Source organism: Eublepharis macularius, chromosome 4, assembly GCF_028583425.1.
Source record: "Eublepharis macularius isolate TG4126 chromosome 4, MPM_Emac_v1.0, whole genome shotgun sequence".
Taxonomy (NCBI): domain Eukaryota; kingdom Metazoa; phylum Chordata; class Lepidosauria; order Squamata; family Eublepharidae; genus Eublepharis; species Eublepharis macularius.
In genome coordinates this window covers 31020972-31034911 of record NC_072793.1, presented here as the reverse complement: position 1 = coordinate 31034911, position 13940 = coordinate 31020972, and the positions used below count along the sequence as shown (strand labels likewise).

The 13940-nt window shown below is 41.7% G+C and overlaps 1 protein-coding gene across 3 annotated transcripts in view; it reads right to left on the bottom strand.

Moving 5' to 3' along the window:
• The window catches only part of TMEM104 (transmembrane protein 104), a 117982-nt gene that overhangs the window by 74337 nt on the left and 29705 nt on the right, over positions 1-13940 (bottom strand). For 2 of the 3 annotated variants that reach the window (XM_054977855.1, XM_054977857.1), the window contains 2 exons: positions 10849-10948; positions 9685-9790 (listed from right to left, as the gene is read on the bottom strand). In XM_054977855.1, coding sequence (XP_054833830.1) covers positions 9685-9790; positions 10849-10948 — 206 coding nt within the window. Of the gene's footprint in view, positions 1-9684; positions 9794-10848; positions 10949-13940 lie in introns of all 3 variants that reach the window. The other variant, XM_054977856.1, reaches the window with a different exon arrangement.

The window sequence follows — 13940 nt, the reverse complement described above, 5'->3', positions numbered from 1 at the left end:
AGAAAATTAAGATTAATTTTAGGTAGTGCACACTACTAGGTAGAGTCAACAGAAAGTATACTGGATAAGTCATCTTCATAGACCTTTTCCCACTTTGCCTATGGGCATTACATGCCCTCCAACCACCTGATAACAGGAAAATCCAGAGCGCTACTGGTTTTATCCTGTCAAAGAGAGACCAGTCATTGCCAACTTCTCTGTCCCAGTAGCCTTTGGCGCAACCTGAAATTTAATTTTCAGTTTAACCTAGCCTGTTTTTTACAGATGTATTTCTTCTCCTTTAACGTTTTTTACCTCACAGATGAGTAGGCTAATAACTATATAACAGCAAGTCATACAATTTGTTTTTAATATGATGTTTCATTTGGGTCCACGGTGTGTGAGGGAAAGCCTGAAAGGAATCTTTGTGCAGCTTGGTGCACCAAGACCAAGGAGCAGGGGAGAACACAAAAGATTCTGACATGAATTTTGTAGCAACCGGTTCAGAAAATAAATAGCAGCTGAGGGGTCATCCCCCCTCCTAGGAGCTTACTTTCTCTTCCTCTTCCTAGCTCCTCACAAACAAAGCACTGGTCTTTGAAAACGCAGAGCAGGCAAGAGCGAGGCAGAAGCCCACATGTGGGAACTTAACCAGCAACAGCTGAAGGAACAAGTTGCTCAGTTCCTGCCTCTTTAGCTTAGTGGCAAGATCTACTAGGTAGCCCCCAGTACTTCCTTCTTCCCTGTGTAACATCCCACAGAGCCCACCTGTGTGGATAGGGTAGCTTTCTAGCTAAAAATGCAATATTTTCGGATTCTCTTCTGTTACTGATCCCAGTCGCTCTACTTCCTTCATTCCCACATAGTTTCCATAAAAGAGTGAATGGTACTGGAGAGCAGTCTGTTATACCCTCTCATCCCCACTCTCAGATCCTCTCACAATGATACACTTCCACATGTGTACAAGGACTTGGAGTGGGCTAGAAGAGACAGCAAGTTTAGAAGACGACTCGGGATCAGAAGAACATCTGAGAAAATTCAGCACAGAAAATTTAGCACATAAGCACATCCTTCTCTACCGCATTAGCCCTTTAACGTGTTAATAATACAATTTGCATAACTAACCCTAATTACAGAATTTTGAGTTTTGTCAGCACTGGAAACCAGATAGGGCAAGTATGGTGCAAGGCAATGAAATCAATCAGCCAAGCAGCCCCACGCCCAGAGGCAACATGCAAGCACAGACAGCCTCCTTATTTGATATCTATTTATTTATTTATTTAGATATTTATATCTTACTTTGCTCCCCAATGGGTACCCAAAGCAGCTTATATCATTCTCTCTTCCACCCGATTTTCATAAAAACCTTGTGAGGCAGATTAGGCTGAGAGTGAGTGACTGGTCCCAGGTCACTCACCAAGCTTCCACAACAGTGTGGGGATTCAAACCTGGGTCTGCTAGACCCTTGTCCAACACTCTAACAATTACACCGTATTGGCTCTCTTCACGTTTGTAACAACAATGACATCTGAACATGCTTCGTGGCAGTTTACACAATGTATGGGCATTTCCAGGGGAAGGAGGGTGGCCATGTCAAACCATTATCTGTGCCTCCAAATATGACCAGTGCTTTGAGACTGTGTTCAGGAGGCTAAGACAGGACAAGCTGGATCTGAATCCAGACAAGAGAGAGGTGACGCTGGTTGGGAAGGCTGATGTTTTCGGAGGGTCTGGATACCCTTATAATGGATGGTGTTGAGCTGGCTTTTGCAAAGCAGGCTAAAAGCTTGGGGGGGGGGCTCAGTGTTGCTGTTGGAAAAGCAGGGTGACACAATGGCCACGTCTGCATTGCATTTGCTGCATTTGGTATGCCAACTCTCTCCGCTCCTCGTTGGTTAGATCTGACCATGTCATGCTTTAGTAATCTTGTGGTTGGATTACTGTAATGTGCTCTGGGTTGGCTACCCTTCAAGACAACCTGGAAACTGAAGTTGGTTAACAGTGTGATAGCCTGGTTATCAGCAGGGGCTACCTGATCGGAACATATCTCACCTAGGCTGATTCCACACACGTTGGATAATGCACTTCCAATCCTCTTTATAGATCATTTGGAATGGATTTTTTTGTGTGTGAAACAAAAAATCCACCTCAAACGATTGACAAAGTGCATTGATAGTGCATTATCCAACATGTGCGGAATCAGCATAAAACAGCTACCTTGGCTGCAGTGTGTTTCCAAGATCAGCCCTAGGTTCTGGTTATGATCTTAAAGTCCTTCTCAACAGAGGATCTCATACCTAAAGGACCATCTTTCCCAACATGATCCTGTGTGCCAGTTGCTCTCCTCAAGCTGCCACCTGTTACTCCCTCCCACACACACACTTAGGGTAGCCCACCTGGCATCAACTAGAGCCCATGCCTTTTCTACTGTAGTTTATTTGAGGGATTAGGTTAGGGTTTATTTTGTATATTTTAAATTGTGTTTTATAAGCTGCCTCAAAAAGCAGGATATAAATATTTTAATAAATAAATAATCAGTTTGGGACTATTAGGCTAGAATGGCTTTGTTCTCTCCAAATGCTAGTCCCACAATACATGCTGAATAGCAGCACCAGCATCTATTTATGATGCCATTCTATGCATGTCAAACATCAAATAGCGCCCAGTGGCAGCAAGAGATAGCTCTAAGAACAATTAGAAAGACGTGACGAAGTTGCTGTCTGCAGTCTGTCTGGGCATGCAAAATTCATTCAGATAGCATCAAATTAAAACACAGAAGATCAAGAAAAATGCATACCCAGCAGGCCGTGACTTTCAGTTTTAGTGCTTTCAGGTTCTAATCTGAACCTAAAGACTTCTGATGGGCTCATGATTACCTCCTTATCAGACAGGCGAAGTTCTACTTGCTCAGTATTTTAACAAGTGTCAGGCTAGGGTGACATTGTCCCTTTCCAAAGAGAATTAGTAAATGCTTGTGAGCTCTCATTTTATTCACTGCACAAGTATGCTTCCAACTGGGATAATCTCCATCAAACCATCTGTGCTCCCGTCTCCGCTCAGCCTGTACATGCTGGGCTCCCTGCAGCAGCTGCAAAGCTGTAAACATGGATACCAGGGCCCTGTCCTGATTAGCTAATAAGCCCCAGTCCAGACCCTGATAGAACAGATGCACCAGTCTGTCTCAAACAGAACAAAACTATGCTGGAGAAAGCGCCTTCTACAAGGCTTCCTTCTGCAATGATCTTCCCTGTCTTGGGAGCTTCAGCCATTTCTCGCCTGAGCCCCGAAGGAACCAGACTGGCAGAATGGAAGAGAGCAGAGGTGCTGTTTGCAATTATTGAGCTACGTCCAGGACCAGACCCCCTTGGGTGGCTATCTGCTGCTATAATTAAAAACAACTTCACAGGGGCCTCCATCTCTTCTAGCAACGGAAAAGCTACGTTTCATTTCTAATCAACAGTAAGGCCAAGAATACATGGATTCAGCGAAGAGCAGCACATGGAATGCTAAACTCTCTCGATACTCCAGATGCAGAGGCAGGCAATGGCAAACCACCTCTGTTCGTCTCTTGCCATGAAAACCCCGACACGGGTTACCATACGTCAGCTATGACTATGACTTGACCATTATACTCCAGGTAACATAGAGAACATCTTGATATCTTTGAAAGAGGCAGCGTAACTAGATTGCAGAACAAAAATCTGGGTGTATTGTCAATGTATTGTCGAAGGCTTTCATGGCTGGAGAATGATGGTTGTTGTGGGTTTTCCGGGCTGTATTGCCGTGGTCTTGGCATTGTAGTTCCTGACGTTTCGCCAGCAGCTGTGGCTGGCATCTTCAGAGGTGTAGCACCAAAAGACAGAGATCTGGGTGTTCTGTCCAACAAATGGCTCAAAAGAACTGCCTCGTACACCTTGGATTTAGAAATCCAGTTAGATCAGTTCCTGAGCAAAATCCAGTATGCTCACTTACTTTCATTCAATGAGGACTTGAAGTAGATTACCTTGTTCTCCTCCCCTCCATTTACGTTTTTGTGTTCACTCCAGATGCAACTGGGTTCAGGTAGCATTCAAAATGACAATCAGGATAGCCAAGAGTAAGCACGTGAGAGTATTAGTGGTCCAAAATTTATCCTTTATTAAAAATAGGTGTATCACGCTCTTCCATTTTGCTCAGTAACAAAGCACAGATAAAACTTATTTGCTGTAACCATATATTTATTTATTTATTTAAAGCATTTATATCTAACTCTCCCAAACAAAAGCTCAGAGCAGCTAAGACCACCATTAAACACTGATCAATTCAAAACCTGCTGAAACACCAGGTCTTACATACCTTACTGAAGGTCAAGGGATTTGAAAGTTGTTGGATTTCTTCAAGAAAATTATTCCATAAATGTGCTGCATTCACAGAGGACACTGAAGTTACCCTGCTACCTGATGGAAGTGGATGGATAAAAGAAATTGTTCGGCAGACCTAAGTATGTCCACAGGTCTACACCTGGACGAGCAGTCCCTCAGATATGTGGGTCCCAGGTCATGAAAGTCTTTAAACCTTCAACACCTTAAGCTGAACCCAGGAACAAACTGGAAGGCTTGAAATTACTTTAACAAAGGTGAATTATGCTCAGATCTGGCAGTTTTAGTAAACAGTTAGGATGTGCAATTCGGTATATTCTAAATTTATAACTGGGTGCATTCAGGAATCCCAATCTAATTTGGGATTCTCAGATGTACTGGTATTGGCTTCCAGGTTAATTCCAATGAGCATTAACCGGGTCCAATATTCCTTATGGGGGAAGATTTCCGGGGTGCTGGAGAGTTTATTTTTACAGCTATCTGCACCAAAATTGCAGCGGAGTTAAAAAAGACCCAAGTTTCAAGTGAATTGGACCAAGGGGTCCAATGCTATGAGCCCCTGAACAAGAGCCTCCCCAGCCGCTCCCCATTGTTGCCTATGGAGGAAGTGAGGGGATTGCACGCTTTCTCCAGGATAAAGAAGGCTTATCTAAACACAGAGAAGCAAACACTGACCCAAAGCCTCCCCCAAAAAACTAACAAAGCCCAACATAACTCAGGAATCCCAGCAGAACCCACCTTGCAGAACTCCTCCCGCCTTTCCCCCTTTTCTTTGTCTTCCTGGAGGAGGGAAGGGGAGGGAGGTGACTCTCAAAGGCAAGTGGCACTGCATGTTAGGGAGAGCTGCCGCTCTGTCTGTCCGTGACAACCACAACAATTCTTCCGTCATGTATTTGGATTGGTCTGTCCAATCAAATGTGAATTTTAAGTCATCTAATACAGAAAGATCAACTCCATATAGAACATCATATCCACCCATAAGTATTGTCAGGGTTACCAGACCAAGTAGAACTGCCACCACTGCCACCCTATCTTCTAGCTGGGTTACAAAGAAGGCACTATTAATGCCTATATCTTACCTTCAAAACCAATCTGTCTCCCTAAAATAAAGGAAGTATAACATGGTACAACCTGGGAAGGAGGGGAGAGTGATTTGAGCATCAACAACATGGTTTTCCATTACCTATTTATTTTGAATGACTGAAGTTTCAAAGGTGATTTACAAGAGAAATGAGATTAATACCGAAATTTCTGCAGGACGAAGGTTAATGTAAGCCCAGCAGACTCTGTGCAGACATTGCAGCCACACTTAGGTGTGCTGGAGTCTGCAGAGCAATATTAAAAATGCTGCACAGGCAGGCAACTCATCAGAGAGCAGCTTAATCTGTCTAAATATTCTCATTACGTAGATGGCATTCAACTTCTATTCATGAAGCACAGAAACGAAGACTGTTTCCAAAGGACTTTGGGGACATTAAATCATGAAACAGAGTTTTCTGTCAGTCACTATCTCCTCCTCTTTCATAGTCTCAAGATTCCATGTTTAAAAGTTATTACTGCAATGGAGGGGAAGGGGAAATAAATACAGAAAAACATGAAGGAGACAGAAAGGCTTTTCCAAGAAACTGTTATATTTAAGATGAAAAATGCTCAATTTACCCAGTGCTGGGTAAAAAATAAAGAATTAGATATATACTGAAAGAAATAAAAGATGACAATACTGTTCAAATTTTTCTGCTGGCTGCACAGTCACAAGCCAATGAGGAAATAATGTGTACGAATCCAAAAAGTATCACAACTGGTAGACATGAAAGTCTAGCGTTTTCAGATTCCTAACAGAGAATTTGTTTGCAAATTATGGTATCACAAAGAATTCAAATTTTATTGTTTCTGAAGAAGCTTGCATAATTTTAAAGGCATGGGATCCACGGATTTCTTGGCTGCCCTTCTAACTCTACTTGCTAAGAAATCCCATTGTATTCAATGGGCCATCCAAGTAAAGTCGTTTAACAACAGGTTGTAAATCTTTGTTCCTCTTCATACTGGAACTCGCTTGCCATAGAGGCTCTGTTTCAGACATGTCGAGTGCAGCAACATTATCAGGAGAAAGGAAGAAAAGAAGTGGGAAAACCCTAGAGTTTAGAAAACAAGTTGTTCACTTTTTGGAAGAAGGTCTAAAGAACCAAGACGACTCTGAGCAAAGGTCTAGAACTTAAACTTAAATGTGCACAAAACAATAGAAATCAATGCATAAATTTATAGAATTACAACAGAGTTTGAGGCTCCTTTCATACACCCTCATTCATTCAGTTTCTGTACGAAGCTGCTGCAAAAGCCCCAATCCAGATGGTTACCCAACAAGTTCTGTGGGTGCCGTGCACTTCCAAGGTCCCTCTTTTTAGAAGCAACTGTTCGCCCAACCTAACAAAGTGTTCCTCCAAAAAAGGTTGTGTGAAATGTCAGAACTAGAACACCATGAGAAGCAGTTGTAAAAAAAAAAAAATCTGCAACTATTTCAGGCACTTAAATGAGATCTCTGGTTCATAGCCAACTTCTTTATGAGTTTAAGTGATATTCTCTGCTTGAGAAAAAAGTATTGTCAATGGCACAGTATTCATTGGCCATTGCCCTAGAACCTGGGAACCTTAGGGATTCACCACTACGGAGAGGCTGCCACAAGCATTTGCTGACCGTTGCTGTTGTTCTAGATTTGTGGGTGTAACCCCCTTCCTTACCGGAACAGCAGCTTGTTAGTATGTCCATGCTCCTACTCAACCATTACGCGTCACCATGACTGAGTGTTCTGTGAATGCAGTCTGGCTGCCTCAGAGCAGCAGCAATGCCTAGTGGATGGATTTAGGCAGCTCCATGCCAGCCACATAGGCAAATGGCCAGGCCAGGACCTTAGCTGCAAGTTATGCTACCATTCCATTCTGTGTATGATATTAAATAGACAGAGCACTTCTACAGTGTACTAACGTTGGTGTTTTTATGTCTTGTGGGAGCAGGAAAGGTAAGATTGGATAGGCAATTAAATATGGACACCCTTTTAAAACAACATATTTGCTTGGTGCACATACCGAAAGGTGGATGAGCTCAGTAATGTGCCTTCCTCAGGATGCAAAAAATCCTAATGGGCAGGAAGAGCAGGTCTAGCTGCCTCAAGCAGGTCTCCGGAGACTTGAAGCAGCATAGATACACTTTCTAAATAAAAAGACTATGCCGCTGATAATCACTAATGTTGCTACAGCTACTGTTCAGGACCAAGAACTAAAGATCTTGCTAGTAATTTTTAACTAAATATGTATAACTTAGTCTCTTGTCCCTCCATTTTTCCGTCTACTTTCCTCTGTGCCTTCTCCCTCTCAGTTCTGTAGCTATCCTGCCTTCCAGTTCACTGAAGCAGACGTCCCTCCCGGCTGGAGGTTCACCCATGCTCAAAGACAACAGTTTAGCAAATGCAATACCCATGGTCAAAGACCACTTTGCAGTCAAACAGAGGTCCCTTCTCCTACGTGCCATAAAAGGTCTAACACAGCAAAGAATTTTTTTAAAATAGAGCAACAACAGAATTACCTCAAGACAAGACAGATGAAGGAGAAGCACCTATAGCTCATCCAAATAGTCTTCACCAGCTTTTTAAACTGCTAAATGTATGTGGAGGAATAATGTATTAGATAATATACACATAATATAGAAACTGTCTTCTGACCGTACGGCAGTGCTGAAACTAGCAGGGAAAAAGAGAACTGAAACTTTGACCACATCACCGAGGCAGAGAGTTAATACTGCTGCAGAGCTGACATGATAAAATAGCTTTCAAATAATAATTCAAAAAACAAGCAAGGACAATGGTATCATGGTATTGGCCTATTCACAGCAGCGAATCTAATACTTCCACAAAGAAAAAAAATGGCTAATGACAATTATCTTTATGAGTTATAAGTGCAATATCTGGGAGGTACAGGCAGTAATTAATGCATGTCTGCCTTTCTTGATGAGTTCCTTCTGGTGAGTCAAAAGTTATTGAAATTCTGTGAGGAAATCTTCAATCATGTGGAAATTTTGAAGAGATAGGCTTAGATGCAGTTTAATAAAGCAATAATATTTCTTTTAAATAATTAACCAGGCTGTGACATTTGCTAATATTCCTGAGGCCTAGCTCCTGCTTCAGCATTATAACAAAAAAATAATAATAAAGTGCGCTACTCAGGGAAAGAATCCAATCAGCACACAAGCCCCCACTCTCCTCCCCAAATGCGTGCAGCCTAAAATGAAAACTGGATATTGCTTCAGGTCATTTCCACCCTGCCACCCAATTTTGTATACCTTTGTCCTTCAACTGCAAGATTGACTTTTTCATCTTTGGTTCTTGTTTTGGAGTCCTTAGCTTGGTTTTACATCTGGGGAGGGGATTTTCCCCTTACTTGCCCCAAATTATTATCTTTTGCATTTGAATGGTATCTTGTCATTCCTACAGATGTCAATGAAAGCCGCTGATTTGGATGCTCCAGAGCGCACACTTGCTATAAAGATATACTAGTCAGAGAAAGTCCTAATACTCACTTGAATGCTAGTGAAACAAGACCAATAGAGAAAAAAACCCCAACTTTCTTAATGGGGAGGGGGGTGTTGTTGGAAACCTGCAGAACATACAAGGAGCAGCCTTATTTAAACAGCTGAAGTATTTAGCTTAGAATCTCAGCACACACACTGCTGATAACAAGGGAAGTATTAACTGAGTTGTATCTCAAGATGCATTCGAATATAAACTTCCATGGCTTTATAAGACCCTCATCACTTTACCCAACGCTGAAATGTAGCTATCAGTGGCTCAGCAGGGGGGAAAAGCTGCTTATTGCAGCATACAGGAAGAATGGCACAACAGAAGGAAAAGCGAAAAATCTATCAGCAAGTAGCTAAATGAAACGGAGAAGTCATCAGGCCATCACACCTTCATGTGATTTTGAATCTACTCCAAACAAACTACCCCTTAAGGTTAGCATAGGAGCAATGTGACCTCAACCAAATCAAATTACCTTTGCCCAGTACAGTTATTCAAGTATTCATTTATAGTTAGGTGGACCACAGGTGGCTGTTCAGTACAAGGCTGACCAAGTGAGTCAGAGCACCCTTCTGAGCCCAAGGCTTAGAGGCGTGTGACTTTGCTTAGATTAGCACTCAGAGCATCCCACTTGATTCACTGATTTTCTGCAAAAGGTGGAGGAGAGGGAAGGAAAGGGAGCAGACTGACATATTAAGCACAGAATGCATAAATATCACCTTAGAAACAGTTACTCAGAAAAAATGTAAAATTCAGCCAGTAGTCTTAGCGATGACCACTCACCAAATAAATTCTGTAAGCATCAATTCGCCTGATTGGGCCCCAGCACTTGGCAGTGTCGTTATACTTTGAGCCATCTTCAACACTGTATGAATTATTGCTGCTCACACTGCTGCCAAGGAGAACAAAAGCAGGCCATAATTAATCCACCTCTACAAACATTAAGAGCCTCCTTTAAGTCACTGGTATCACACAGAAGAAAGGCTCACGGAGAAGACAAGAGGCATCATGAAGAAACATGTTCTTCGGCTTTGACATCATTAAATAGTTGCAAATAACAGAGCTGAACGACAATAAAAACCTGAACATTCGCCAAGTTAGAAACATCTTACTTGACTAATTGCATGATATATCTGCATCCTTTACATGAGAACAAACAAATCTAAAGAAAAGGTCTGTTTTGTTTTGAGACGATGCTCACACATTAGAATCTATCTCAGAAGAGGCATTCTCTCCTGTGTGGGAGAGAAGGGGGAATTTTAAGGTAGTTTCTGTTTTTCATGTTTTTTATAAGTACTTTTATACAGGGGTCATTTCCTAGAAAAAGAGCTGGAGGAACTCATTCGCATAACTCAGTAGCATATCATTTCGAGGGGGAATGCACAGGAACGCAGTTCCAACAGTTCCTCAAAGAGGTCATATGTCAGGTGGCCCCACCCACCTGACTGTCGGCCATTTTGGGACCGTTTCAGCCTGGATTGGGTCCAGAACAGCCCGGATCGAGCCTCTAACGGGAGAGTGATCACCACCCGTTAGAGGCTCGATCCGGGCTGTTCTGGACCCAATCCAGGCTGAAACGGTCCCAAAATGGCCGACAGTCAGGTGGGTGGGGCCACCTGACATATGACCTCTTTGAGGAACTGTTGGAACTGCGTTCCTGTGCATTCCCCCTCGAAATGAGCCCTGCTTCTATTATTTTTAAAAGTCTAGTGCTAATCAATCACGACACTTTTTAATCAATTGATTAAACTGATTGAGTAAACTTTGCAGCCCTATAAAAACAGAGCAGCCCTGAATGTCTGTTAATGAGCATGTAACAAAACACTTAAATTTAAATCATGAGTCAGACTTCTGTCAGAGCCATCTTAAGGTGAAGGAACTACCCCGCCAACCAACATTTCATGCCTTAAAAAACAAAACAAACCTTCCCATCAAAAGTACACTCACCAGGTCACCTGCATAAGAGAAACTGGGACTGCAGCTGCATAGATTGCCAGATCTCCGTAGAGGTAGATGATTATACAGAAATAGAACAAGTTGACTCCCACTGTAAAGAAAGGAATATTAAAAGAAGGTCTGAGCTAAATCAGTCTATCGCTGTACTGCCACTTTACAAACCAAGGCTTATGTTGCAGCCTTTTGGACTTTTATATGTTTTTTATTTCGTCTTGCGCTGCAGAATGATACCTTCTTACAGCCGGTGCATGAATTTTTCTAACCAAGGATCCAAAAGGTTACAAGGAACAGACTGATCCACAAACAATGGAGTTAACTTCTCTGTACACGATCTGGAGGTATACCTAAACCCCTATCTTTCATACTGTTTCAAACAAGTCAATAGCTATATTGTAATTACAATAAACCTGATAAGCAAGCTGTTTTTCTAGAGGCAATCACTATAAGAAACTTCCAGACTGGGAAGTCTGTGAGAAGACATGACCAACAGGTTTCTAGATAGCTACTGTTTGCATCTATTCCACCCTCCCCTCTCCACCTATATATCTGACCAGTTTCTTCTTGCCCTCCATGCATCTGACGAAGAGAACCGTGATTCTCGAAAGCTTATCCTACAATAAAGTTGGTTAGCCTTAAAGGTGCTACTGGACTCTTTTTGATTTTACTGTTGAAAAAGAATGTGTGATGGACTAGTCTGACTCTGCACTGGTCAAATCTGACCTGCACCATCTTTACTTACAACTTATGGTAACTTTGAGAGATGCAATAGGGCTATGTTGAAATCTTAATTTGTCAAAGGGGAGCATTATTGACTTCAAGTTGCCAAGCTGCAAAAAGGTGCAGGAAAAAGAGAATCACAAAAGCAGTAAGACCTTATTCATTTCACCGGGGTTAATACTCACAGCTAGTTTGGTTGCTAGAGCGATGCTTTCTAAGGGCAGCTCATCTTTCCCAAAATGACTCAAACAGCACATGCTTATGTTAAAAACACATGAGTAGAAAGCAAGGTACCAACAACCAGCTAAGAATGCACAGCCAAGAAGGACAACCCATATTATGCTAGTCAAAAGCAAAGTAACCTGAAGCCTCTCTCTTCAGCACTTCATCCTGCAGACTTTATGCTCAACAGATCTGCTACTAAGTGCAGATCGTTCACCTGAGAGATCAAGTAAGTGGTTCAGTTTCAAAACCAGACACACTTTCAGTTGACAAAGAACATTTGTGTGTGGTAAGATTACTCTACATTTCTTTGTATGAAGGGAGACGTTCACTGCCACTACAACTTTGTTGTCTAGAGAAGGGAGGGGCAATCTACTATGTTACAGACAAAAAGAATTACCAAGAGGAACTCTGTTCTAATGAGCAGAAATCGATAAGGATAAAGAGATGCCAAAATGCACCGACTTGATTTGAAAGAAATGAAACCGAATACCTCAACCTAAACAATGCAGAGTAAATCTAAACAGATCTCATTTTCTAAAGGCAAGCGAGACAACGGAACAAAACGTGCAATTGTTCCATGTGAAGAAGAAGAGATTATAGGAACATGGTATGAAAGCAAAAATCAAAGAGCTCTGTAAGAATACTAATTTTATAACAGGCCTGAAAATTAGATGCTTGGCTTCGTTCTGACCCCAATAACATTAGTATCTCTACCTTAAAATATACTTCAGCTGTTATTGTGAGGTGTTTCATGATAATATCTAACATGGTGTTCTAACCTTAGCGCATGGAAAAGAACCATTCATATGATTTAATAGCTATGACACCTCTTATTACTAGAAAAATACCAGTCTGGTCACAATTGACTGCTGTGCTTCATGCCATTATAGCCAAGACTTGTTTCAGGTGCTACAAGTTGTACAGGGTGCACAGATCACTCACCTTTACGCTGGTTAAACCAGGTAAAAAGCACAAACAGCAAGTTGATTCAATGGCATCTACAACTCCAAGCTTATAACTTTGACATTGTACACATTAGAGGTAAAGAGAATGTCATCGCTGATGCACTCTCTGGAACCACCTAAACGTTTAGAGTTTTGATTACTCACACTGTGTATATAAATTATAAAAGGTTAAATGTTCTTATTTTAAGTGTAAGTTTGAAAAAGGTATAACTTTTGTTCACATTTTGTTCAAAATATTGTTTGTTCACATGCTTCATCCATTGCTTTGGAGGCTTGAGAGAACCTCATCTTAAGCAATGTTCTCAAAGGGTGGGACCTGTGATGGACTGCACTTGAAAGCAGATTTCTTAAGTGCAGCAATCAGAGAGACGGGAGGGAAACAGTTAACTCTTGCTTGGAATAGAGAGCTTGAGTGACAGACTGCTCTCTCCTCTCTGACTGGTCAGTCAGAGCCAGCCTTCAGGGTGACAGCTGGTTTCTAACAAGATTGTTCAGAGAGAGTTTGTTAGTGAATCTCACAGGGAAGGTTGGACAGGGTCCCTCTGGAGCGAGGAAAGAGAAATCTTTTGCTTAAACTGTAACATCACTGTCCTGAAGAAGAATTCTAATTAAGAATTCTTAGAATAAGTGTCAGCATAAGCTGATGCCCACTTGACACAGACACAGAACTGGGAGTGTGTTTTTGCAAGAGTGATTGGGTTGTAGGTGGAGATTCCCTTTCAACACAAAAGGAGGGCTATATCTTCTTAGGAGAAGATTGTGATCTGCCCAGTTTTTAAGGGAGCTTGGCTTGAAGGAGCACCTTGTGAAGGGTAACAGTTTTAAACTAACTCCAGGAAACCTGAGTTGTCATAGGAAACTGTGAAGAAACATTGTTGCTGTAACTGAAATATGAAGTAAAACCTCTCATTGCTAAGAACTAAGAATAAAAGAAACTAAGCTTCAAAGAAACTATTTTGCCTGTTACTCAAAGGATATTCTGTATTACCAGCAAAATTTCACCTCAGCACTTTCATTCCCTGACAACATTTATTCAATCCTTGCAAGTTAAATAAAGTTGTTACTTTCTTTTGAATGTTATATGGTCTCTAGTGCCATTTCCAACAAAAAGGGCTCCTGCTTCTCCTCATCAAGTTCCTGGGCTGGGCTAAAAAGCCAAAATTATATCTGACTGGT